The sequence below is a fragment of the Salvia splendens genome, chromosome 12, assembly GCF_004379255.2.
Source record: "Salvia splendens isolate huo1 chromosome 12, SspV2, whole genome shotgun sequence".
Lineage (NCBI taxonomy): Eukaryota > Viridiplantae > Streptophyta > Magnoliopsida > Lamiales > Lamiaceae > Salvia > Salvia splendens.
In genome coordinates, this window is record NC_056043.1 from 21,436,560 (window position 1) to 21,457,641 (window position 21,082).

Sequence of the window (21,082 nt, forward strand, 5' to 3'; positions counted from 1 at the left end):
AACTGAACTAGGAATCATTTATCTATATTGAACTGGAGTCATTATAATATCATGCTTAGTCCTATCGTGTTGAACTGGATTTTCAGAGATGATAATATCATGTTCGATATTGTCGATGATCCACAAAAACACCACCAGATCGGTCTCTTCCCACTCCCGATATCCTTTACTGCCGGGTTCCGGCGGTTTATCTTGAATATGTGTTAGGGTTACAACCTTTATAGACAAGACTAATGCTACATATGGTAAACAATATCAATCACCTTAATTGTGTGATTCTATTCTAGTTAAGGTATGTAATCAATTTGGAATCAATCACCTTAATTGTGTGATTTCTTTCCAACACTCCCCCTCAAGTTAAGTAACGGGGTTTCCGATACTCAACTTGCTTAATACTTCCTTGAATGATCTGGAGCTTACTGCCTTGGTTAGAATGTCGGCCAACTGATCTTCCGACTTTACATATGGAAACTCAACAATCTGGGCTTCAATTTTCTCCTTGATGAAGTGTATCGACTTCCACATGCTTAGTCCTATCGTGTTGAACTGGATTTTCAGAGATGCTAATTGCGGCTTTGTTGTCCCAGAACAGTCCACATGGTTTTGGTACATATAGATCAAGTTCTGTCATGAGCTTCCTTAGCCACAGTATCTCAGTAAGGCCACTTTTGATTCCACGGAATTCAGCTTCTGCACTTTAGAGTGCAACTACTTTTTGCTTCTTGCTCCTCCAAGTGACAAGATTTCCTCCAACCAACGTAAAGTATCCTGCCGTGGATTTTCTGTCATTTGGGTTTCCTGCCCAATCTGCATCAGTGAAGCCATTGATTTCCAAGTGCCCATGTTTCTCGAACAACACTCCATGCTCCTCGGTACCCTTCAAGTATCGCACAATACGGAGAGCTGCTTCCCAATGATACTCTTGTGGTGAGTGAATGAACTGACTTACTACTCCCACAGCATATGCTATGTCAGGCCTAGTATGCGAGAGGTAAATGAGCTTCCCTACCAGCCGCTGATATCTCCCCCTGTCTGTGAGCTTTGCTCCTTCCACTATCTGTAATCTGTGATTCTGTATCATTGGGGTGTCTGTCGGTCTGCAGTCTACCATTCCTATTTATGCTAAAAGATCGAGGATATACTTTCTCTGATTTATGAAGATTCCCCTTTTTGATCTCAGAACTTCAATCCCCAAAAAATACTTAAGAGGACCCAGATCCTTCATCTCAAATTCTTTGAACAAGTTCTTCCTTAATTCTCCGATCTCTTCTTCATCGTCCCCTGTAATGATCATGTCGTCAACATAGACGATAAGACACGTGATTTTCCCATTCTTCTTTTTTATGAACAGTGTGTGATCTGAGTTACTCTGCTTGTAGTCGTATTTCTTCATCACTTCAGTGAATCGACTAAACCAGGCCCTTGGGGACTGCTTAAGTCCATACAATGTCTTCTGGAGTTTGCACACTTCTCCAGACTGAAACTCATTTCCGAATCCTGGGGGAGGAACCATGAAGATTGGTTTAGGAAATTCACCATGCAGAAAGGCATTCATCACGTCGAACTGGTGAAGTGGCCAGTCTCTGTTGGCTGCGATCGAGAATAGTACCCTGACTGTGTTGATCTTTGCTACTGGTGAAAACGTCTCAGCGTAATCAACTCCGTATGTTTGAGTGTATCCCTTCGCTACAAGTCGTGCCTTATATCTCTCGACTAAGCCATCTAGTCTTCGCTTGATAGTAAACACCCATCTACACCCCACAGCTTTGACTCTTTCTGGCAGTTTTCCTTTCACCCATGTGTTATTTTTCATCAATGCTTTCATCTCTGTAAGCATGGCCTCTCTCCAGTGTTTGTGTCTCATTGCTTCCTCGGCAGTCTGCGGAATTTCCTCTTCCTCATATAGTGCCGCTTCAAACGCACGTGCCCTCTTGCTCAAATTTCCTTGCACAAAATTTGCAACTCCATATCTGCTCTTTGTACCGATCTTCTCGGGGGAGTATCATTTTGGAGGTATGTGTTGGAACATTTTAATATGGTCCAACATAATCGTCTAAAGATTGTATAATATTTATGACTATTTATTGGATGACCCGATTACGTGATCTACTAAGTTAATATAACTTATAGGGTCAAACGATCATCTATAAAAGTATGAGGACTTTTGTGCAGATACTAATTTGGATAACTTTAATTTTGTTATGGGTGAAATTAGAGTTATAATAAAGTTAGGGACTTATTCTCTAATTTGCGGTTATGGTCCCCAACTATTAACGCTATAAATATGTCAATCTCATCCCATTCCGAGAGACAATTCAGAAACTCAAGATTTCCAGATTACAGAGAATCTGTGAAAAGCGTTAATACTTGGAAGGCCAATCACCAATCTCAAGAACAACATGAATTCGAATCCATGTAAGCTTCCGCTTTATATTTATCGATCGTTTTCAACTTGTATGATTTATGTGTGAATCATTAATTTGATTCCAACAATTGGTATCAGAGCCAATACATGTTGGAACGAATTGATAATTCGTTGATTTATAATTTTTTGTTGGATTCGGTAATTATGTGATTAATTCGGATGAAAATTCGAAACTGTGTTCTATTCATGCGAAATTGTTTGAATCTGTTAAGACTTTTGATGAAATCAAAGTTTATTTATCTGCTGTTCAAAATTTAGTTTTCACTGACTGCCGTCCAATTATTCCGGTGAACGGCGACGTCGCCAAGTCTCCGGCAACGTTGCAACGGTTGACGGCGGTTAGGGTGGTTAAACGGTGCCTTATTTTCATGAAACGGCGCGACGGCCTATTATAAAAACTGATTTTAGTTTCTTAACTTTGGGGACTGCTGCAATTTTAATTTCCGTCAGCAGTAGCCAATTATTTCTTGTCTTGGTCCATAGTTTTATAAAATGTTTGGGCCACTTATAATTTTTTTTAAGGGCCGTGATTTAATTTTTATTGGGCCACAAAATTTGTTGCTATTTAATTTTAATTTATTAGTCGTTTGTTTGAACTTGTACAAACAAATTACTTAAAACAATTAATCGCATTTAATTGTTTTGATTATTAAGTAATTAATTAAATAATGACTTAAAGCTTTTGTTGTTTATCATTCTAAATAAATTAATTAAAGCATTAACTCGCCAAAGTGGGCTCTGATGTGTAGATTAATTTTATTTGGAATGTGTATTATTTGTATACTTGAAATACATGCGAATAGTTAATCGGCCCAAAGGAAGATTGTTATTTGGCCGTGTTTCTTGTGTACTTTGTGGTAATAATATGAGATTATCCTTAAGTCATTGTGGACACTAAGTCGGCCCAAAGGAAGACTTATTGTTTGACAGGAAATGATTATCTATATTTGATTACTACGTATTAAGATGTCACTTGCAAGTTATTATTTTGTCCAAAGATGAAATTTTAATGTTGTGCCGACTTCTTGAAATGGGAATTGTCATTATTTAATTTATTTACTTATTATTTACGTGAGCTAATTATTGTCCTACTTGTTATTTTGTTCTTTGCTAGCTCAAGAATCTGCTATTGGTTTTCTAAATTCCATTCCTGTACTAAAAGGCAATACCTATGCATCGTGGAGAAGCAAGGTATTGATTGGTTTGGGGATTGCAAATTTAGACTATGCACTTCGGACGGAGCAACCCGCCCCTCTTACTGATGAAAGTTCTGATGAGGATAAACGGAATTTTGAGAGGTGGGAACACTCCAATCGCATGAGTCTTATGATTATGCAACATGCCATCCCTGAAAACTTTCGCGGTACTGTCCCGAAAGAAGCAACTGCTAAGGAATTCCTCGAGGCCATTGATATGAATTTCGCAAGCAATGAAAAGGCCGAAACGGCTTCATTGATGCATAAACTTGTGACTATGAGGTATAATGGCCGAGGGGAAATTCGGGAGCACATTATGGAAATGTCAAACACTGCTTCAAAGCTTACGGCACTTAATTTGACGATCAGTGATGATCAACTAGTGCATTTGGTTATGATATCTCTTCCTCATCAATTTGATCACTTCAAAGTTAGTTACAATACTGTGAAGGATAAATGGTCATTGAATGAGTTGATTTCTCATTGTGTTCAAGAGGAAGAGAGGTTGAAGCAAAGTAAGACGGAAAGTGCTCACTTAGCAACAAGCTATAGGGGGAAACGAGGAAAGGACAAGGGAAAGAGGATTCTTTCCGAGTTCGCTAAAGGGAAGAGGATTCTTCCCGATTCCTCCAGAAATGTTGCGGGTCCATCTGCAAAACAGTTTAAGAAGGAAAGATCAGGTTCAGTTTGCTTCTTTTGCAAGAAAGATGGACACAAGAAGAATGATTGTGAAGAATATCACGCTTGGCGCGTGAAGAAGGGTACATTTTTCACTTATGTTTGTTCAGAAGTTAATTTAGCTTCTGTACCTGGACATACTTGGTGGCTAGATTCTGGTGCTACTACTCACATAAGTGTGTCCATGCAGGGTTGCCTCCAGTGCCGAAAGCCGATTGATGCTGAAAGATTCATCTATGTGGGCGATGGCAAACAAGTTGAAGTGGAGGCAATAGGCACATTTAGATTATTACTAAAAACTGGTTGTTATTTGGATTTAGAACAGACTTTTGTTGTACCGTCATTTAGACGGAATTTAATTTCTATTTCTGTATTGGACAAATTCGGTTATACTTGTTCATTTAGAAATGGTAAATTTAGTCTTTATCTACATTCAACTTTGGTTGGCACCGGTTCTCTTTCTTATGGTGATAATCTTTATTTGCTTAATACTATTACTTCATTTAATGAAGCCCTGCATGTGAACTCACAAGGTACAAAGCGTAAATTAATGAGTGAGAATTCTGCCACAATTTGGCACAAACGTTTGGGTCATATCTCCAAACGGAGAATAGAAAGACTTGTGTCAGATGGAATTCTTACCATTCCCAATATGGCAGACTTTCAAGTCTGTGTTGAGTGCATTAAGGGGAAACAAACAAACATTAGGAGATTTGAAGCCAATCGGACTACAGACGTCTTAGAACTTATCCATACAGATATCTGTGGACCGTTCCCTACTGCTTCTTGGAATGGTCAACGATATTTTATTACGTTCATAGACGATTATTCCAGATATGGTTATTTATATCTAATAAGTGAAAAATCTCAAGCACTGGATACGTTCAAGAGTTACAAGGCCGAGGTTGAAAACCAACTTGGCAAAAGAATTAAGAACGTCAGATCTGACCGTGGTGGAGAATACTATGGTAGATATGACGGCTCAGGTGAACAACGTCCAGGACCTTTTGCCAGATTCCTAGAGGAATATGGAATCGTTCCCCAGTACACAATGCCTGGTAGTCCTACCATGAATGGTGTTGCTGAAAGACGAAATAGAACCCTCAAGGATATGGTTAGAAGCATGATTAGTCATTCTACTTTGCCAGAATCCCTTTGGGGAGAGGCACTTAAGACCGCAACATACATCCTAAACCGTGTACCTACTAAAGCAACTGCCGTAACCCCTTATGAATTGTGGACGGGCAAAAGGCCCAGCTTAGGTCATTTACATGTTTGGGGTTGTCCAGCAGAAGCTCGACCTTATAGGCCAAACGAGCATAAATTGGACTCTAAAACGGTAAGTTGTTACTTTGTAGGTTATCCTGAGCGGTCAAGGGGTTTCAAGTTCTATGATCCCACAACTAGATCATTTTTTGAGACGAATAATGCAAGGTTCTTTGAGGAAGTTGAGTTTGGGGGGGAAGATGGTATGAAGAATGTTGTCTTTGAAGAGGAAGTAATTTCACTTCCCTTCATTCCAGAACAAGACGAGACTCTTGTAATTCCTGTTCCGCCTCCCGAACTACAACATGAAGAACAACCTCAACCTCCTCAAGAACATGACGAAGCAGTGCCACTAAGAAGATCCACTAGAGTGAGGAGACCTGCAATATCTACAGATGAATATATTGTATATCTCCAAGAGCATGAGGTAGACATTGGAGTGATGGAAGATGACCCAGTCACTTTTCGTCAAGCCATTGAAAGCCCTAATGCTCAAAAGTGGATCGATGCTATGATTGAAGAGATTAAGTCTATGCAAAGCAATGACGTTTGGGATCTTGTCCCATTGCCTGAAGGTGCAAAACCCATTGGTTGCAAGTGGATTTTTAAGACCAAACGGGATTCGCAAGGCAATGTGGAAAGATATAAGGCTCGTCTTGTAGCAAAAGGCTTTACTCAAAAAGAAGGCATCGATTTTACCGAGACTTTCTCTCCAGTTTCAACGAAAGACTCATTCAGAATAATCATGGCACTAGTGGCTCATTTTAATTTGGAGCTACAACAGATGGATGTAAAGACAGCGTTTCTTAATGGCGACATTACAGAAACGATTTATATGGTGCAACCTGAAAACTTTGTGTCTGGTGACCCAAAGAAGATGGTATGCAAACTTAAGAAATCCATCTATGGTCTTAAACAAGCGTCTCGTCAATGGTATGTTAAATTTCATCAAGTTGTCGTCTCAATTGGTTTTGAGACGAATCCTGTTGATGAATGCATATACTATAAGTTCAGTGGGAGCAAATTCATTTTCCTAGTTCTATATGTCGACGATATTCTACTTGCTTGCAACGATGTAGATTTATTACATGACACCAAGAAATTTCTTTCAAGAAAATGAAAGACCTTGGTGATGCTTCTTTTGTATTAGGAATCCAAATACATCGGGATCGTTCCCTAGGTGTACTTGGATTATCACAAAAGAGCTACATCGATAAAGTGTTGGCAAGATTTGGCATGAAAGATTGTAGACCAGGAGATACCCCTGTGGCTAAAGGTGATAAATTCAGTTTAAATCAATGCCCCGAAAATGAGCTTGAAAGAAAGGAAATGGAATTACTTCCCTATGCATCGGCTGTGGGAAGTCTTATATATGCACAAGTATGCACGCGTCCGGATATTGCGTTCATAGTAGGCATGCTAGGTAGATATTTGAGTAATCCCGGTATGGATCATTGGAAAGCAGTCAAACGTGTTTTGCGGTATCTGCAAAGAACAAAGGATTATATGCTCACTTATAGGAAATCGGATCAGCTTGAGATCATTGGGTATTCTGATTCGGATTTCGCGGGATGCCAAGACAGTCGTAGATCTACGTCAGGTTATGTGTTCATGCTAGCCGGAGGGGCTATATCATGGAAAAGTGTTAAACAAACATTGATAGCCACCTCTACAATGGAAGCAGAATTCATAGCTTGTTTTGAGGCATCACAACATGGAGTATGGCTGCGAAACTTTATTCAAGGACTGCAAATTGTGGATAGTATTGAAAGACCACTCAAGTTATATTGTGACAATAAGTCCGCAGTCATGTACTCCAACAACAACAGGAGCTCGTCGAAGTCCAAACACATTGACATCAAGTTCCTTGCTGTTAAGGATAGAATTCAGAGTAGACAATTGCAAATTGAACACTTAGGTTCAACTTCCATGCTTGCGGATCCTTTCACTAAAGGTTTACCGCCTTCGGTCTTTCATGAGCATGTATTTCACATGGGTGTTCGACCTTGTGATGCTTTGGTTTAGTGGGAGTTTATGTTCATATATGTAATGATATTGAATTTCAATTATTAAGTGCACACTTTAGTTACTTTGGTTTTAGTTACTTTGAATTATGCTTTGGTATTTTCTGATCTCACTACAGTTTCAGAGGACCAGTTGAAAATAGACATGCAAAGATCACATAGCATGTAATTTTCATGCTGTACACTCATATTTTGATTTGTGTTGCTTGATGTGTTGATATTTGTGATCACTGATGAGTTTAGTCATGTATACGTGTTGTGACTTAAACTTCTTTGGTTCTATATTAACATGTTTAGTAGACCGGATCGGTAAAGATGATTAATATAAATAGTAAGCGCGCAACTTCAGTAATGAACAATCAATTGGTGACTTTTATGTTGGCCCAAGTGGGAGATTGTTGGAACATTTTAATATGGTCCAACATAATCGTCTAAAGATTGTATAATATTTATGACTATTTATTGGATGACCCGATTACGTGATCTACTAAGTTAATATAACTTATAGGGTCAAACGATCATCTATAAAAGTATGAGGACTTTTGTGCAGATACTAATTTGGATAACTTTAATTTTGTTATGGGTGAAATTAGAGTTATAATAAAGTTAGGGACTTATTCTCTAATTTGCGGTTATGGTCCCCAACTATTAACGCTATAAATATGTCAATCTCATCCCATTCCGAGAGACAATTCAGAAACTCAAGATTTCCAGATTACAGAGAATCTGTGAAAAGCGTTAATACTTGGAAGGCCAATCACCAATCTCAAGAACAACATGAATTCGAATCCATGTAAGCTTCCGCTTTATATTTATCGATCGTTTTCAACTTGTATGATTTATGTGTGAATCATTAATTTGATTCCAACAGTATGCCACGAGTACTCCGATTGGGAAGAACATATCTCCCAGTGTCACTATCAACGGTATTATTCTCTTCTTCTTCCTCTGCAGTGTTAGTATCAACTACAGTATCCTCTTCAGACATTGATATAGGAGATACCTGGGATATCAGTTGAGGTTGATCTTGAGGTGGTTGAGGAGACTCTGGTGGGAGGGCGTGCTCGGCGGCAGCGACCGCTATAGTCTCTGGTGGTTCCGCAATTGAAGGACTTGGAGGTGACACAAACCAACTTACACTGTCCCCATGATTAGTTTCAGGATTTTGCTCCCCCTGACTACGAAGGTGGTGAGGGTAGAAGAACTCGGTTTCCAAGAAGGTACAGTTTATAGTGGTGATGATCTTCTTAGTGCTCGGGTCAAAGCACCTACAGCCCTTCTGGTTTATTCCGTACCCCACAAAAATGCATTTAGTAGCACACGGGGAAAACTTTGTTCTTTCATGTTTGGGAATATGGACATAGACTGTACATCTGAACACTGTAGGTAACATGCTATGGGATTAAGGTATTTTGGCTTGTTGGGAGAGGATATCAAGTGGTGTTTTTTTGTTGAGGATTTTTGTGGGTAATCGGTTTATGAGATAGATGGAGGTTGCCACGGCTTCTGGCCAAAGAAAGGTTGGGACATTAGAGTCAATCATAATAGTTTGGGTTACTTCTAGAATTGTTCTATTCTTTCTCTCAGCGACCCCATTTTGTTCGGGTGTGTAGGCACACGAGGTTTGGTGAAGTAGACCCTTCTTCCTAAAAAACTCAGACATATCACTATTGACAAATTCCCTCCCATTATCCGACCGAATGACTTTTATGGTGGTTTGGAACTGGGTTTGAATCATATGGAAGAAAAGAACAAATTTGTCGGTCACTTCTGATTTGTGTTTCAAAAAATAAACCCAAGTCATCCTAGTGCAGTCATCAATGAAAGTAACAAAATATCTAAATCCATTTCCCCCAATAACTGGCGCAGGACCCCACACATCAGCATGCACAAGTTCAAACATAAATTTCACACGGGTATTGAAAGATTTAAAAGATTGTCGGTGGCTCTTGGCCAAAACACATGTCTCACAAGAAAAATCTTTAGGAATTTTAAAGTTTGGTAACAAAAGCTGAAAGTAACCATAGGAAGGATGCCCTAGTCTTCTGTGCCATAGCCAAGCCTCTTCTCTCGTAGATCCGTGAGCTAGCATTGCACTGCCATGTTGAGCTACCCCATCCATGTAGTAGGGTCCCTGGTTCTCAGTGCCACGCCCAACGATCTTCCTCGTCTGAATATCCTGTAAAACACAACAATTTGGGCACATCAGGATAGTGCAATTAATTCTCCATTTGCAGTTATAATATAAGTCTTAGTGACTTCACTAAAATCAATAAAGTATGTCCTTTCGGGAGTCATGGTATCTGTGGCTCCACAATAAAAAATCCAGCCCCTTTTATCAATTCTATCACTATTTTGCACGATTAATGCAGCAGAAATATTTATCAGAGGTGCAAAACGGTTTTGTGTATCAATTGGGCCAACTTTTGGGGTCAAATTGCAATTTCTAACGTGTATGGGCGGCTTATTATAATATGAGGAGTCCGGGGTTCCCTTTTTAATGGCATGGGGTACATTTTGATATTTTAGGAATTGTGAGGGATGAAATTGCAAAATCAAGTGATTATTAGGGTTTGATCGAAGATCAAACCCTTTACCTCCTGATATTGCGCCGTTGTTCCACGGCTGACCTTCCGTCGCCGCTCCGGTCCGTTCCACGAAATTCCCAATCCGGATGCCCCCTCCTCCGCCGCTACCACTACCACCGCCGATTTCTGGTTGGGGAGGGTTATTAGCCTGATTCACTCCTCCAATTGCTCCTTCTCTGTTCTGGTTCGATGGGCTCTGTCGCGGGTTGCTCTCCGCGATTACGACCGCAGCGAGCTTCCCTTGGGCTCGTGCCTTCTGTTTTTCGTCCCACCATTCTGGGTATCCTACCCGGAGAAAGCACGTCTGTCTTGTATGCTTGTTCTTCTCGCAGTGGGAGCACCATAGCTTGCTTTTGTCCTGTCTCCCTCCAATTCCGGCGGTTTGGTATGTGTTTCCGGCTGGTGGCGGTCGTGGCTGGCTTCCCCGAGTGTTTGGCCGGTCCCTCTGTGCTCCAAAACCGTAGCCAATCTCCCCCGATGATGCATCGGCACTTCCCACGCCAGAGGAGTCTCCGGTGGGTGGAGTGGATGCCGGTGGCATGATCTTCTGTCGAGCCGCCTCCTTCTTCACCCATCCGTAGGCTTCTTCGACTGAGGGGTAAGGCTGCTCCTTGAGGATCTCCCGTCGGATGTGGTCATACTCCTGATTTAGGCCTGTGAGAAATTTGATGAGTCGTTTCTCACTTGCGTGTTGTCGATATTGCCCGACCCCTTTGTCACAGCACGTGACTGGTTGCTTCTGAGTTCGATCAATATTAATCCACAATCCGTAGAGACGACGGTAATATGTTTCGAGATCGAGATTTCCCTGTCTCATGTACATTATTTTATCTTCCAGATCATATATTTGATACGGATCTGCTTTTCCTTCGAACGTAATCGCGAGATTATCCCACAACGCCTTGGAGGTTTGATGGTGAGCGAAGTCGGAGATAATATCATGTTCGATATTGTCGATGATCCACGAAAAGACCACCAGATCGGTCTCTTCCCACTCCCGATATCCTTTACTGCCGGGTTCCGGCGGTTTATCTTGGATATGTGTATATCCCCTCCTGCTTCCTATCGTGACTTTCATCAAGCGCGACCATAACGGGTAATTCTTCCCGTTTAATTTGAACGCCACGGTAACGTTCGTGCTCGTCCTCAAGTTTGAGGATTCGGTTGTTGGTTTTTCTTCGTCTGTGTCTGACATTTTTCGATGAGGGTGGGTTCTGTTTTGGTTTTAGGTGAAGGCCAAGAAAGGTATTACACGGCTATGATGAGATTTCTCTGAGCCTTGGATCTCCCTGCTCTTGATGCCATGAAGAAACAATTAAGGATCGGAAGAGGGTAATTTTTATTGCTTTCTTGAATATGTGTTAGGGTTACAACCTTTATAGACAAGACTAATGCTACATATGGTAAACGATATCAATCACCTTAATTGTATGATTCTATTCTAGTTAAGGTATGTAATCAATTTGGAATCAATCACCTTAATTGTGTGATTTCTTTCCAACAATTATATACAAATTAATTTTTTTTGGAAATTTTTTAGTACGAATGTAATTGAGATTTTATTAGGATCATCATAATACTATCGTTAATTTAATATATAGTTCATGAAAAAATAATTTAAATAAAGGAAATTACATAAAATTGATTTTTTAAAAATATTTTAGGATTGCTAAAATGTCAACCTTATAATAATGATTCAAGTTGATTATGCAAATCACTTCGAAGACATTATAACAACTAGTGTCACACCCATGTACAACTCAATTTAATTTCACCACAGTAATTCACGTTTAGAATCAATTATTTAAAATTAGATCAATTATAGTATTATCTAATGGTTAAAAATCACACAAACATGTAAAACTATTTAAATGTACAACCCCAAAATATAAAAGCAAGCAATTTTATAAATCAACCAATTGCATACACATATTTAAGATAAATATATAAGATTTACATTATTTGTACAATTAATCAAAGTTTCCAATAATCGCTATCAACTAGGTGCATACACATCGAAAAATTATAACATAGTTTTATAATAATTCCAATGACATTCACATTATTGTTTACAAAATTCCCCTTTTATAACATTCTAGGAAAGTGTGTGTATATGTGGATAAGTATGGTTTTATATCAAATTACTTATTACTATTAAATAATAATTGTAGATTTGTAGTAATATAATGAGAGTTATTTATTGTATAGATGGGTTGAGCTTATCATTTAATTTATAAAATTTTGTACAAATTATGTAGGAATTTAATAACTAAACCAACTTATTAGATTGATAAAAATATAGTATCATACTTATCATTTGCCCCATTTACGATAAGATTATTTTTTTTAACTTCTCTAAGTTTAAAACTAAAGAAACTTATCATTTTATTCATTAAAAGTTACAACGAAAATTAAGACATAATTATATAAAAATTACAATGACATTCATGTTATTATTTTAATTATATATGTATAGATAAAATTAAATCAATGAATCCTATTAACAATTAACTGTTTTTCTACTGTCTTGCATATTATTTAGGTTTAATAAAACTAAATTAATATGTCAAAATTACTAACTAAAGAAGTTATATACTTAAATACTTCCCTTTGTCCCAACTAAATTGGAGTATTTCTTTTAGCCAAAGTGATTAAAAAATAGAATTAAAATAATATAGAGAAAATGAAGTGTGAGAAAAAAGAATGGATAAAGTTGGAGAGGGAAAACAAATAGGAATCCCTAAAATTTAGATGACGTTCTTCTTCTCCAAAATACTCCAAGTCCAGTTCCTTCTTTCTCACGTAATTTTCTTTCATTGTTTACCCCTATTTGTCTTCTTCTCTCTATTTATTTAATTTTCCACTTCACTTCATTTCTCTGCACGCCAGACTCGATCTTGATAGTTTCAGTTAAGAGAAGGGAGTTGTTTGATGATATATAATAGTATTCGATAAGTGGGGAAATTTATAGGAGAAAGCAAGCAATATTGAAATTTAATGGTGTGACTTGTGAGTGTGTGGGAAGAAAGAAAGGCTTGGGAATTTACGAGGAGTCTCTTGTCTAACCAAATTCATTGCAATTTGTTCATAACTAAGAGTTATGACAGGGTTGACAAATCGTGCACATTGAGTCGTTATCGGATCAACTAACCCAATAAGACCAAACCCTAATCTAACACAAAATCGTCGGGTATCAACCCACTAGCTTCGTGCATGTTCGTGCAGATTATCATGTCATGTCGAAAAATGTCAGCCTCACTATTAATTAACAAAAAAAATTGTAACATAATTTTATACTAATATTTCTAATTGCATTTATATATATATAATTTTTTTATGGTTAAGTGAACATAAATTTAAAGGTCGCGCCACGGATGACATAGCATTTATATTAATCTACAATACTATTGATTCTTAACGATGGTAATCGAGAGAGGCGATGGTCATGGTAGGCGAAAGAGAGGTAGCAGACGTTTTAGGGAGTAGAAGATTAGTGTATTTCTTGATGATTGAATGTATTACAGCCCCTTTCAATATATAGGGTAGAGTCATCCCTATCTATAGAAATGCTATTAATGTAATTGATCTATTCTAGGACTTTATACAATTGTATCAATCTAGCCAATCAATTAATTATTCTTCAATCACCTAATTATTCTCCATAATCTTCTCTCTTGGTGGGAATATCCTCTTTGATATGTTTTGACACTCCCCCTCAAGTTGAGAAACGGTATCCCCGATACTCAACTTGCTCAAAATCTCCTTAAAGGCTTTCGGATGAACTGCCTTGGTCAAGATGTCTGCTAGTTGATCTTCCGAGCGCACAAACGGGAACTCAATGGTGCCTGCCTCAAGATTTTCTTTAATGAAGTGTCTGTCGACTTCCACATGTTTCGTTCTGTCGTGTTGCACTGGATTTTCTGAGATACTGATTGCTGCCTTGTTGTCGCAGAATAGTTGACTTTTAAGTGTAGGTGGGTAGCCAATTTCGGTTAACAACCTCCTTAGCCACATGATCTCCATGAGTCCACTCTTGATTCCTCTGAACTCTGCTTCAGCACTTGATCGAGCCACCACCTTTTGTTTCTTGCTTCTCCATGTGACAAGGTTGCCTCCAACGAATGTGAAGTACCCTCCCGTGGACTTCCTATCAACAGGATTGCTTGCCCAATCTGCATCAGTGTATCCATCGATTTCCAGAATCTCTCTCTTAGCTAGAATTACTCCATAGCCCACAGTTCCTTTCAGATAACGCACAATTCTTAACGCCGCTTCCATGTGGTTAGCTTGTGGTTGATGCATGAACTGACTTACTATGCCCACTGCATAAGTAATGTCTGGCCGAGTGTGGGATAGATAGATAAGTTTTCCCACAAGTCGTTGATATCGTTCGCGATCTATAAGTACAGCTCCTTCTTCTATTTTCAAGCCGTGGTTTGGGACCATGGGGGTTTCTGCCGGCTTGCACTCCAATAAGCCCGTTTCTGCCAACAAATCTAGGACATACTTCTTTTGCCTCAGAAATATTCCGTGTCTTGATCTTAGAACTTCTATTCCAAGGAAGTACTTCAACGCTCCTAGATCCTTCATCTCGAACTCCTTGAAGAGGTTTTCTCGCAGGCTTTGGATTTCTTCACTGTCATCTCCAGTGATAATCATGTCGTCCACGTAGATAATTAGACAAGTGATTTTGTCTCCTCTTTTCTTCGTGAAGAGTGTGTGATCTGAATGACTTTGTTTGAACCCTTGTTTAGCCATTGCCTGACAAAACCTTCCAAACCAGACTCTTGGAGATTGCTTCAACCCATACAAGGTTTTCCTCAATCGACATACTTGGCCTCTTCCGAATTCTTCTGAAAATTCTGGTGGTACTTCCATATAGACTTTCTTATTTTTCTCCAAATCTCCATGGAGGAAGGCATTGGTGACATCGAACTGGTGTAGGGGCCATTCTTTGCATGCTGCTACGGACAACAATGCTCGGACAGTGTTCAGCTTTGCCACTGGTGAGAAGGTTTCTTCATAATCTACTCCATACACTTGTGTGTATCCTTTCGCCACGAGTCTCGCCTTATATCTCTCGATTGAACCATCGGCTCTTCTTTTGATCGTGAAGCATCCAACCGTCTTCTTCCCGGTAGGAAAAGTGCGCATTTCTCCCATGTTTCATTCTTCATGAGAGCATCTATCTCCTTCTTCATAGCTTCTCGCCAGTGTCTATGTTTTGACGCCTCCTCAAATGATTGAGGAATTTCTTCTTCTTCATATAGGGCGGCTTCAAATGCTCTGGCCATCTCTGATAGTTGCGCTTGGGCTGTATTTGCAACTGCATATCTGGCCTGTCTTCCCTTCCATTCTGGCGAGTATCTCCGCGGTGGCACACCTCTTGTACTCCTGGGAGGTAACTTGTGTTGTTGTTCTCCATCATCATCGACTCCGTTGCTCCTATCATCATTAGTATCCTCTGAAGATATATTCTCATCAATATTTGAACTATTTACCTCAGGACTCAAGGTCGGGGTTGATGTCTGGTCAATGACACTTTGCTCATCGTTCTGTACTACAGGGTTTGACGGCCCGGTGGTGCTGTCGACCTCCTCTGTTGGACCAACATCTGTGACAGGGCTTGGTTGTGGATCTGTGTTAGGTATGGGTGTAGGCAGCCAATTTAGTAGGTCATTGTTCGGATAACTATCTGAAGGTTGTGCCTCCCCCTGACTACTAGGTTGGCTGTAAAAGTATTCCCCTTCTACAAAGTCACAGTTCATGGTAGTGTGTATGAGTCGAGTGGTTGGGTCATAGCATCTGTACCCTTTTTGATTTTTTCCATATCCCAAGAAAACACATTTGAGAGCACATGGTGAGAATTTGGTTCGCTCGTGTTTGGGAATGTGGACGAAAACAGTGCACCCGAACACCCTGGGTTCTAAATTTAAGGAGGATGGGAGCTCAAAGTGTTTGGAGAAAGTGTCTAAGGGAGATTTGAAGTTTAGGACCCCGGTGGGTAAGCGGTTCATGAGATAAACTGCAGTAGCTACTGCTTCGGGCCAGAATGTCTTGGGTATTTTGGAGTCAATTAGAAGGGCTCGGGTAATTTCAAGGATATATCGATTTTTCCTTTCTGCGACCCCATTCTGCTCAGGAGTGTAGGCACATGATGTTTGGTGAACTAATCCCTTATCACGGAAAAATTCTTGCATTCTACTATTGACGAATTCCCCCCCCCCCCCCCGTTATCCGATCGAAGAATTTGAATTTTTTGTTGGTATTGGGTTTGGATAAGGGTATAAAATGTGGTGAATTTTTCGAACACATCTGACTTATTCTTTAAAAAATAAATCCAAGTCATGCGGGAATAATCATCAATAAATAGCACAAAATAACGAAAGCCTTGTCCCCCAATAATAGGGGCAGGACCCCAAACATCAGAATGTATCAAAGCAAAAGGGTGTTTCATTCTTGTATTGTTCAACTTAAAAGTGTGTCTGTGGCTTTTGGCTAGCAGACAAGTTTCACAATGAAAGGAATTCATAGAAGTAACTAATTTAGGAAAAAACATGCGAAAATATCCTATGGATGGATGTCCTAACCGACGATGCCAAAGCCAAGCCTGCCTGTCTGTCGGTCCGTGAGTCAGCAATGCAGCACTCTGTTGGGCTATCTCATCCACATAGTACAGTCCGTTGCGCTCAGTGCCACGCCCAACTATCGTCCCCGTCTTGATATCCTGTAACATGCAAAAACGGGGCTGTATTAGTAATTTGCAATGGAGCTCCTTAGTCACATGACTGATAGACAGGAGCTTGTGTGATAATGATGGTACAAAAAGACAATTAGACAGGCATAATGTAGGCGAAATATTGATTGTTCCGGCCCCTTGGACTCGAGCTAGGTCCCCACTGGCCGTTTGGACATATGATTTTGTGGATTTTGAGATGGTCACGAAATCTGAGGTATCAAATGACATTGTGTCTGTTGCCCCGCAGTCGAAGATCCAATTGTTGTCCTTTAGGCTGGTTTGGGACATCGAGGAACAGGCTAAGGCATCGAAGGAATTTTTGCATGGTATAGAGGGAAGGTGTTCCAGATTTTCGGAAGTCTGGGGAGTAATTTGTAAGGTTTTTGCAATGTGGGGGTCAGATTGGAATTTTTGGGTTTTCTGAGGGTTAAAATTGGGTGGTTTTAGTGTTCTGGGGTCAGGATGTAATTTGTGGGAGTTCTGGGGTATTTTGTGGGAAACATTTCTGGCTCGGGGGGCGAGTGATAGAAATCCGTGGGTTCCATCCTAAAACTAATTGGTGATAGGAGGAGGGGCCCAGGAGACTTATATACTAGTTTCAGTTTTCTCTTGACACCGATGTGGGACAGTTATATGTTATATTTTTAGTTTCAATTGCCAACACCCTCCCTCAAACCCTTTAAGGTGAACCTTGGAGTGGTTGGACTTTTTTTCTAATCGATTGGACAATCGGTCCAATTTTTTTCGATCGGTTGGGACCACTTGGCCCAAATTTTCAGCCCAGTTTTACTGCTGGGTCAGTCATTTTTTTCGGTTTCAGCCCAGATATACTGCTGGGTCAGTTAAATATGACCCACAGTCGGCGACCCGCTCTGATACCATCTTAACGATGGTAATCGAGAGAGGCGATGGTCATGGTAGGCGAAAGAGAGGTAGCAACGTTTTAGGGAGTAAAAGATTAGTGTATTTCTTGATGATTGAATGTATTACAGCCCCTTTCAATATATAGGGTAGAGTCATCCCTATCTATAGAAATGCTATTAATGTAATTGATCTATTCTAGGACTTTATATAATTGTATCAATCTAGCCAATCAATTAATTATTCTTCAATCACCTAATTATTCTCCATAATCTTCTCTCTTGGTGGGAATATCCTCTTTGATATGTTTTGACATTGATAAATCTATAACTAGCCCAAAATTGATTCATGAAATAAATTTAAGCGGTTCATGAAATAAATTTAAGCGGTTGATTATTATAATCTAAAGGAATAATTTAGCCTTAATTTTGATATAAAATACATAATATAGCGTAATCTGCAAGTTGTTGCAATTTGGATATACTTGGGCATGTAGACAAAAGCGACTTAATATTTGACCTATACTAATGATATACGGTGTATATCTCTTAATATAAAGTGACATGTAGTTTAATATGGAAACTCCTAGCTCTCCCAATATATATGCGTGTTATCCACATAAATTATACTCTATCAGACATCATTAAATACAGGACCTACATAGAAAATATTGGGAGCTTAATTTTGATCAATTCAGCGCTGTCCAGAAAGTTTATCGAGATATAAATTAGGTAAGAAATCATTTAACTTTTAATTTTAAGTCTCTCTTTTTATTTAGGGTTCAATGTTATGGCGAAATAAGTCGAGGAACCAATGAGCATGACCGTATATATTTATATATATACTTAATGAACGAAGAGTTTGCTACTATACTATCAAGGTGATAGTTGATGAACAACAATAGTAATCTTTAGGGTTTGATCAAAATACGGTTAATTCACAGTTTTAATTAACTTGCAGTAAGAATATCTGGTTAGGGCACAATTTAGAAATTATATAATACTATAATAGTATGACATAGATGTTGGAAAATATTGTAGCCTTTACACTGGCAACCCTTGCTATTACAAAGAACACAAAACTGGAAGGTAAGTAAAACAATGTAACAAATAAATTACAACGAAAGTAAAGAGATGCAAACTATAGTATTCTTCAAGTCGAGTCGAGGTGACCCTCTCTCCGCAAGACGAAATATTGTACTCTTGTTGAAATCATGTCGGTCGATGCTGGAGGAAACATGAAATTCAAAGCTGGAATAAAGGAACGAACGGTCGCAATGTCGATGCGCTATGGAGTGGTTAGTTCCTTGAGATCTATTCTCTTGAGAATGATGTTTATCGTTTGTCATTTGACAAGCAAGACCAATTTAGATTTGGTAGTAGTAATTGGGATGCATGGGTTGATGAATATGCCAATGCACATTTGGTTCAATATAATTGTGTACTTATTGTTGGAAACAATACTGTACAAATTATTTGAACGTGTTGTTATAAACAACAAAGATCACGAGGTGATCGCAGTGGTCTCCGACGTGGACCATGGTAATAATCCAAATGAATGGTTTGTTGATACGGGTGCCACATGTCATGTGTGCTACTACAAATCTGTTGGAGGTAGAAAAGTACGCATGGGAAACCTAGCCTCTTCTGAGGTGGTTGGTGTGGGAAATATGTTCCTAAAATTAGGATCAGGAAAGGTTCTTACCCTTAAAGATGTGCTGCATGTCCCAGACATCCGAAATAATTTGGTGTCAATAGAAACATTTTTAAATAAATAGTCGAGGCGAAGATTCCTAAAACAATTAGATAAAATGCCAAAAAAACAGTTAGATAAAAATCAAGAAAAAGTTCTGTCAATTTGTTACAGAAATTTCATGCAAATTATAAATTTCTGCAGATCAACATTACATGGGGAACCGACAGCCGAATTGTCTGTTTGGAAGGAGTCCATCAAAAACGACGTCCAAGCTGACAACGATGGCCAAGCTCGCGGTCTCTAGAATCGCAAACCTGAAGAACCGTCACACCGTGAATCTTAACATAGCGCGCTCAGATGCCCTCCTTCTGCTGAAAGAAGAAGGACATCCAAGACTAGGACACGCCCTCACTAAAGTAATTCAATTTTATCTATGTTTTTATTATTAATACTATTATTTTTGGGCGTGTTTGACTGAATTCCCTTAACAGGCCGAGTTAGCCATCATCGAGCAGAAAATGTTGGACATGTACGCCATGATCGAGGTGTACTGCCGCCTCCTTATTGAGAGAATTGATGTGATCGTAGACAGCAAGTAAGAAATACTATTTCAATAATGGGATATTTCATACGAACTTTAAGCGAATTCTGGTATTTCATACGAACTTTAAAAGTGGTCTTTAAAATTGCAAAGTTTTAAACTGGTACTAATTTTTCACGATGAGTCATTCTTCGTAAGTCTACGAGACACCGTCTAATTCAAGAATTAGGGTGTCGAAACAACGTCGTTTCATATATGATTTAGACTAAGCCACAAAGATAAAAAAAATATTCAATTTGGATCGAGGTGAAAAAATTGCGCCCTTTCAAAAGTATATGATTTAATACCACTTTTATAGTCCGTGAGAAATAATGAATTCATCAAAAGTTTATAATTTTTAAGACCAATATCCCTTAATAATAACTCTATTTTTTTTATACCTCCTAAGTTTTTCTAAGTGGAAAACGAACATATAGGGAATGTCCTAGTGATTTGAAGGAAATGGTTGCTAGCTTGATATTTGCTGCTTCTAGATGTGGAGGGTTCCCAGAGCTGGAAAAGATTCGTCAAATGCTCACATCCAAATATGGAAAAGATTTTGCATGTAGTGCCATTCAAATAAAAAATAACTGTGGAGTGCATCCGAAGGTATATATATATATTCAATTTTTTACCATCTTATGATAAAAATTAAATAGTTATAATATTTTGATGTTGTTTTTGTTTTTTCAGATGGTTAGTAAGTTTTCATCACTGCCAGCAAGCATGGAAGCAAAGGAGAATTTGCTCAAGAAAATCGCCAAAGATAATAACATCGCTTACCACACATCACTTAACAACTAGCTCTTTACTCAATATAGCATTTGTAGGTAGATTCTTTTAGATTGAATTTTATGTTTTTCGTATAATTTATATCTTTGAGTTTTGTATATGTTTATTTTAAACTAATATTCACTTCATTTGTCCTATTGAAGTTAAGTTGTATTTTTATTTTTATTTTGCAACGTATTTTTTTCATTTTTATACTTTATTTACTCTATTACTTTATTCTCTTTTAATCAATTTATTT

At 38.8% G+C, this 21,082-nt stretch overlaps 3 protein-coding genes across 3 annotated transcripts; 2 read left to right on the forward strand and 1 right to left on the reverse strand.

Annotated features, from left to right (window-relative positions):
* Window positions 1-697: 697 nt before the first annotated feature.
* On the reverse strand, window positions 698-1,111 carry LOC121757700 (secreted RxLR effector protein 161-like). Its single transcript, XM_042153204.1, has one exon. The coding sequence runs from the start codon at window positions 1,109-1,111 to the stop codon at window positions 698-700; it is 414 nt and encodes a 137-aa protein (XP_042009138.1).
* Window positions 1,112-3,745: 2,634 nt separating this feature from the next.
* On the forward strand, window positions 3,746-4,731 carry LOC121758539. The gene is made up of 2 exons (XM_042153921.1): window positions 3,746-4,382; window positions 4,490-4,731. The coding sequence occupies exons 1-2, from the start codon at window positions 3,752-3,754 to the stop codon at window positions 4,516-4,518; spliced, it is 660 nt and encodes a 219-aa protein (XP_042009855.1). The 5' UTR covers window positions 3,746-3,751; the 3' UTR covers window positions 4,519-4,731.
* A 15,022-nt stretch (window positions 4,732-19,753) lies between these two features.
* On the forward strand, window positions 19,754-20,856 carry LOC121757702 (IST1-like protein). The gene is made up of 4 exons (XM_042153205.1): window positions 19,754-19,888; window positions 19,964-20,067; window positions 20,490-20,661; window positions 20,746-20,856. Exons 1-4 carry the CDS (start codon window positions 19,754-19,756, stop codon window positions 20,854-20,856), a joined length of 522 nt encoding a protein of 173 aa, XP_042009139.1.
* The last annotated feature ends 226 nt before the right edge of the window (window positions 20,857-21,082 follow it).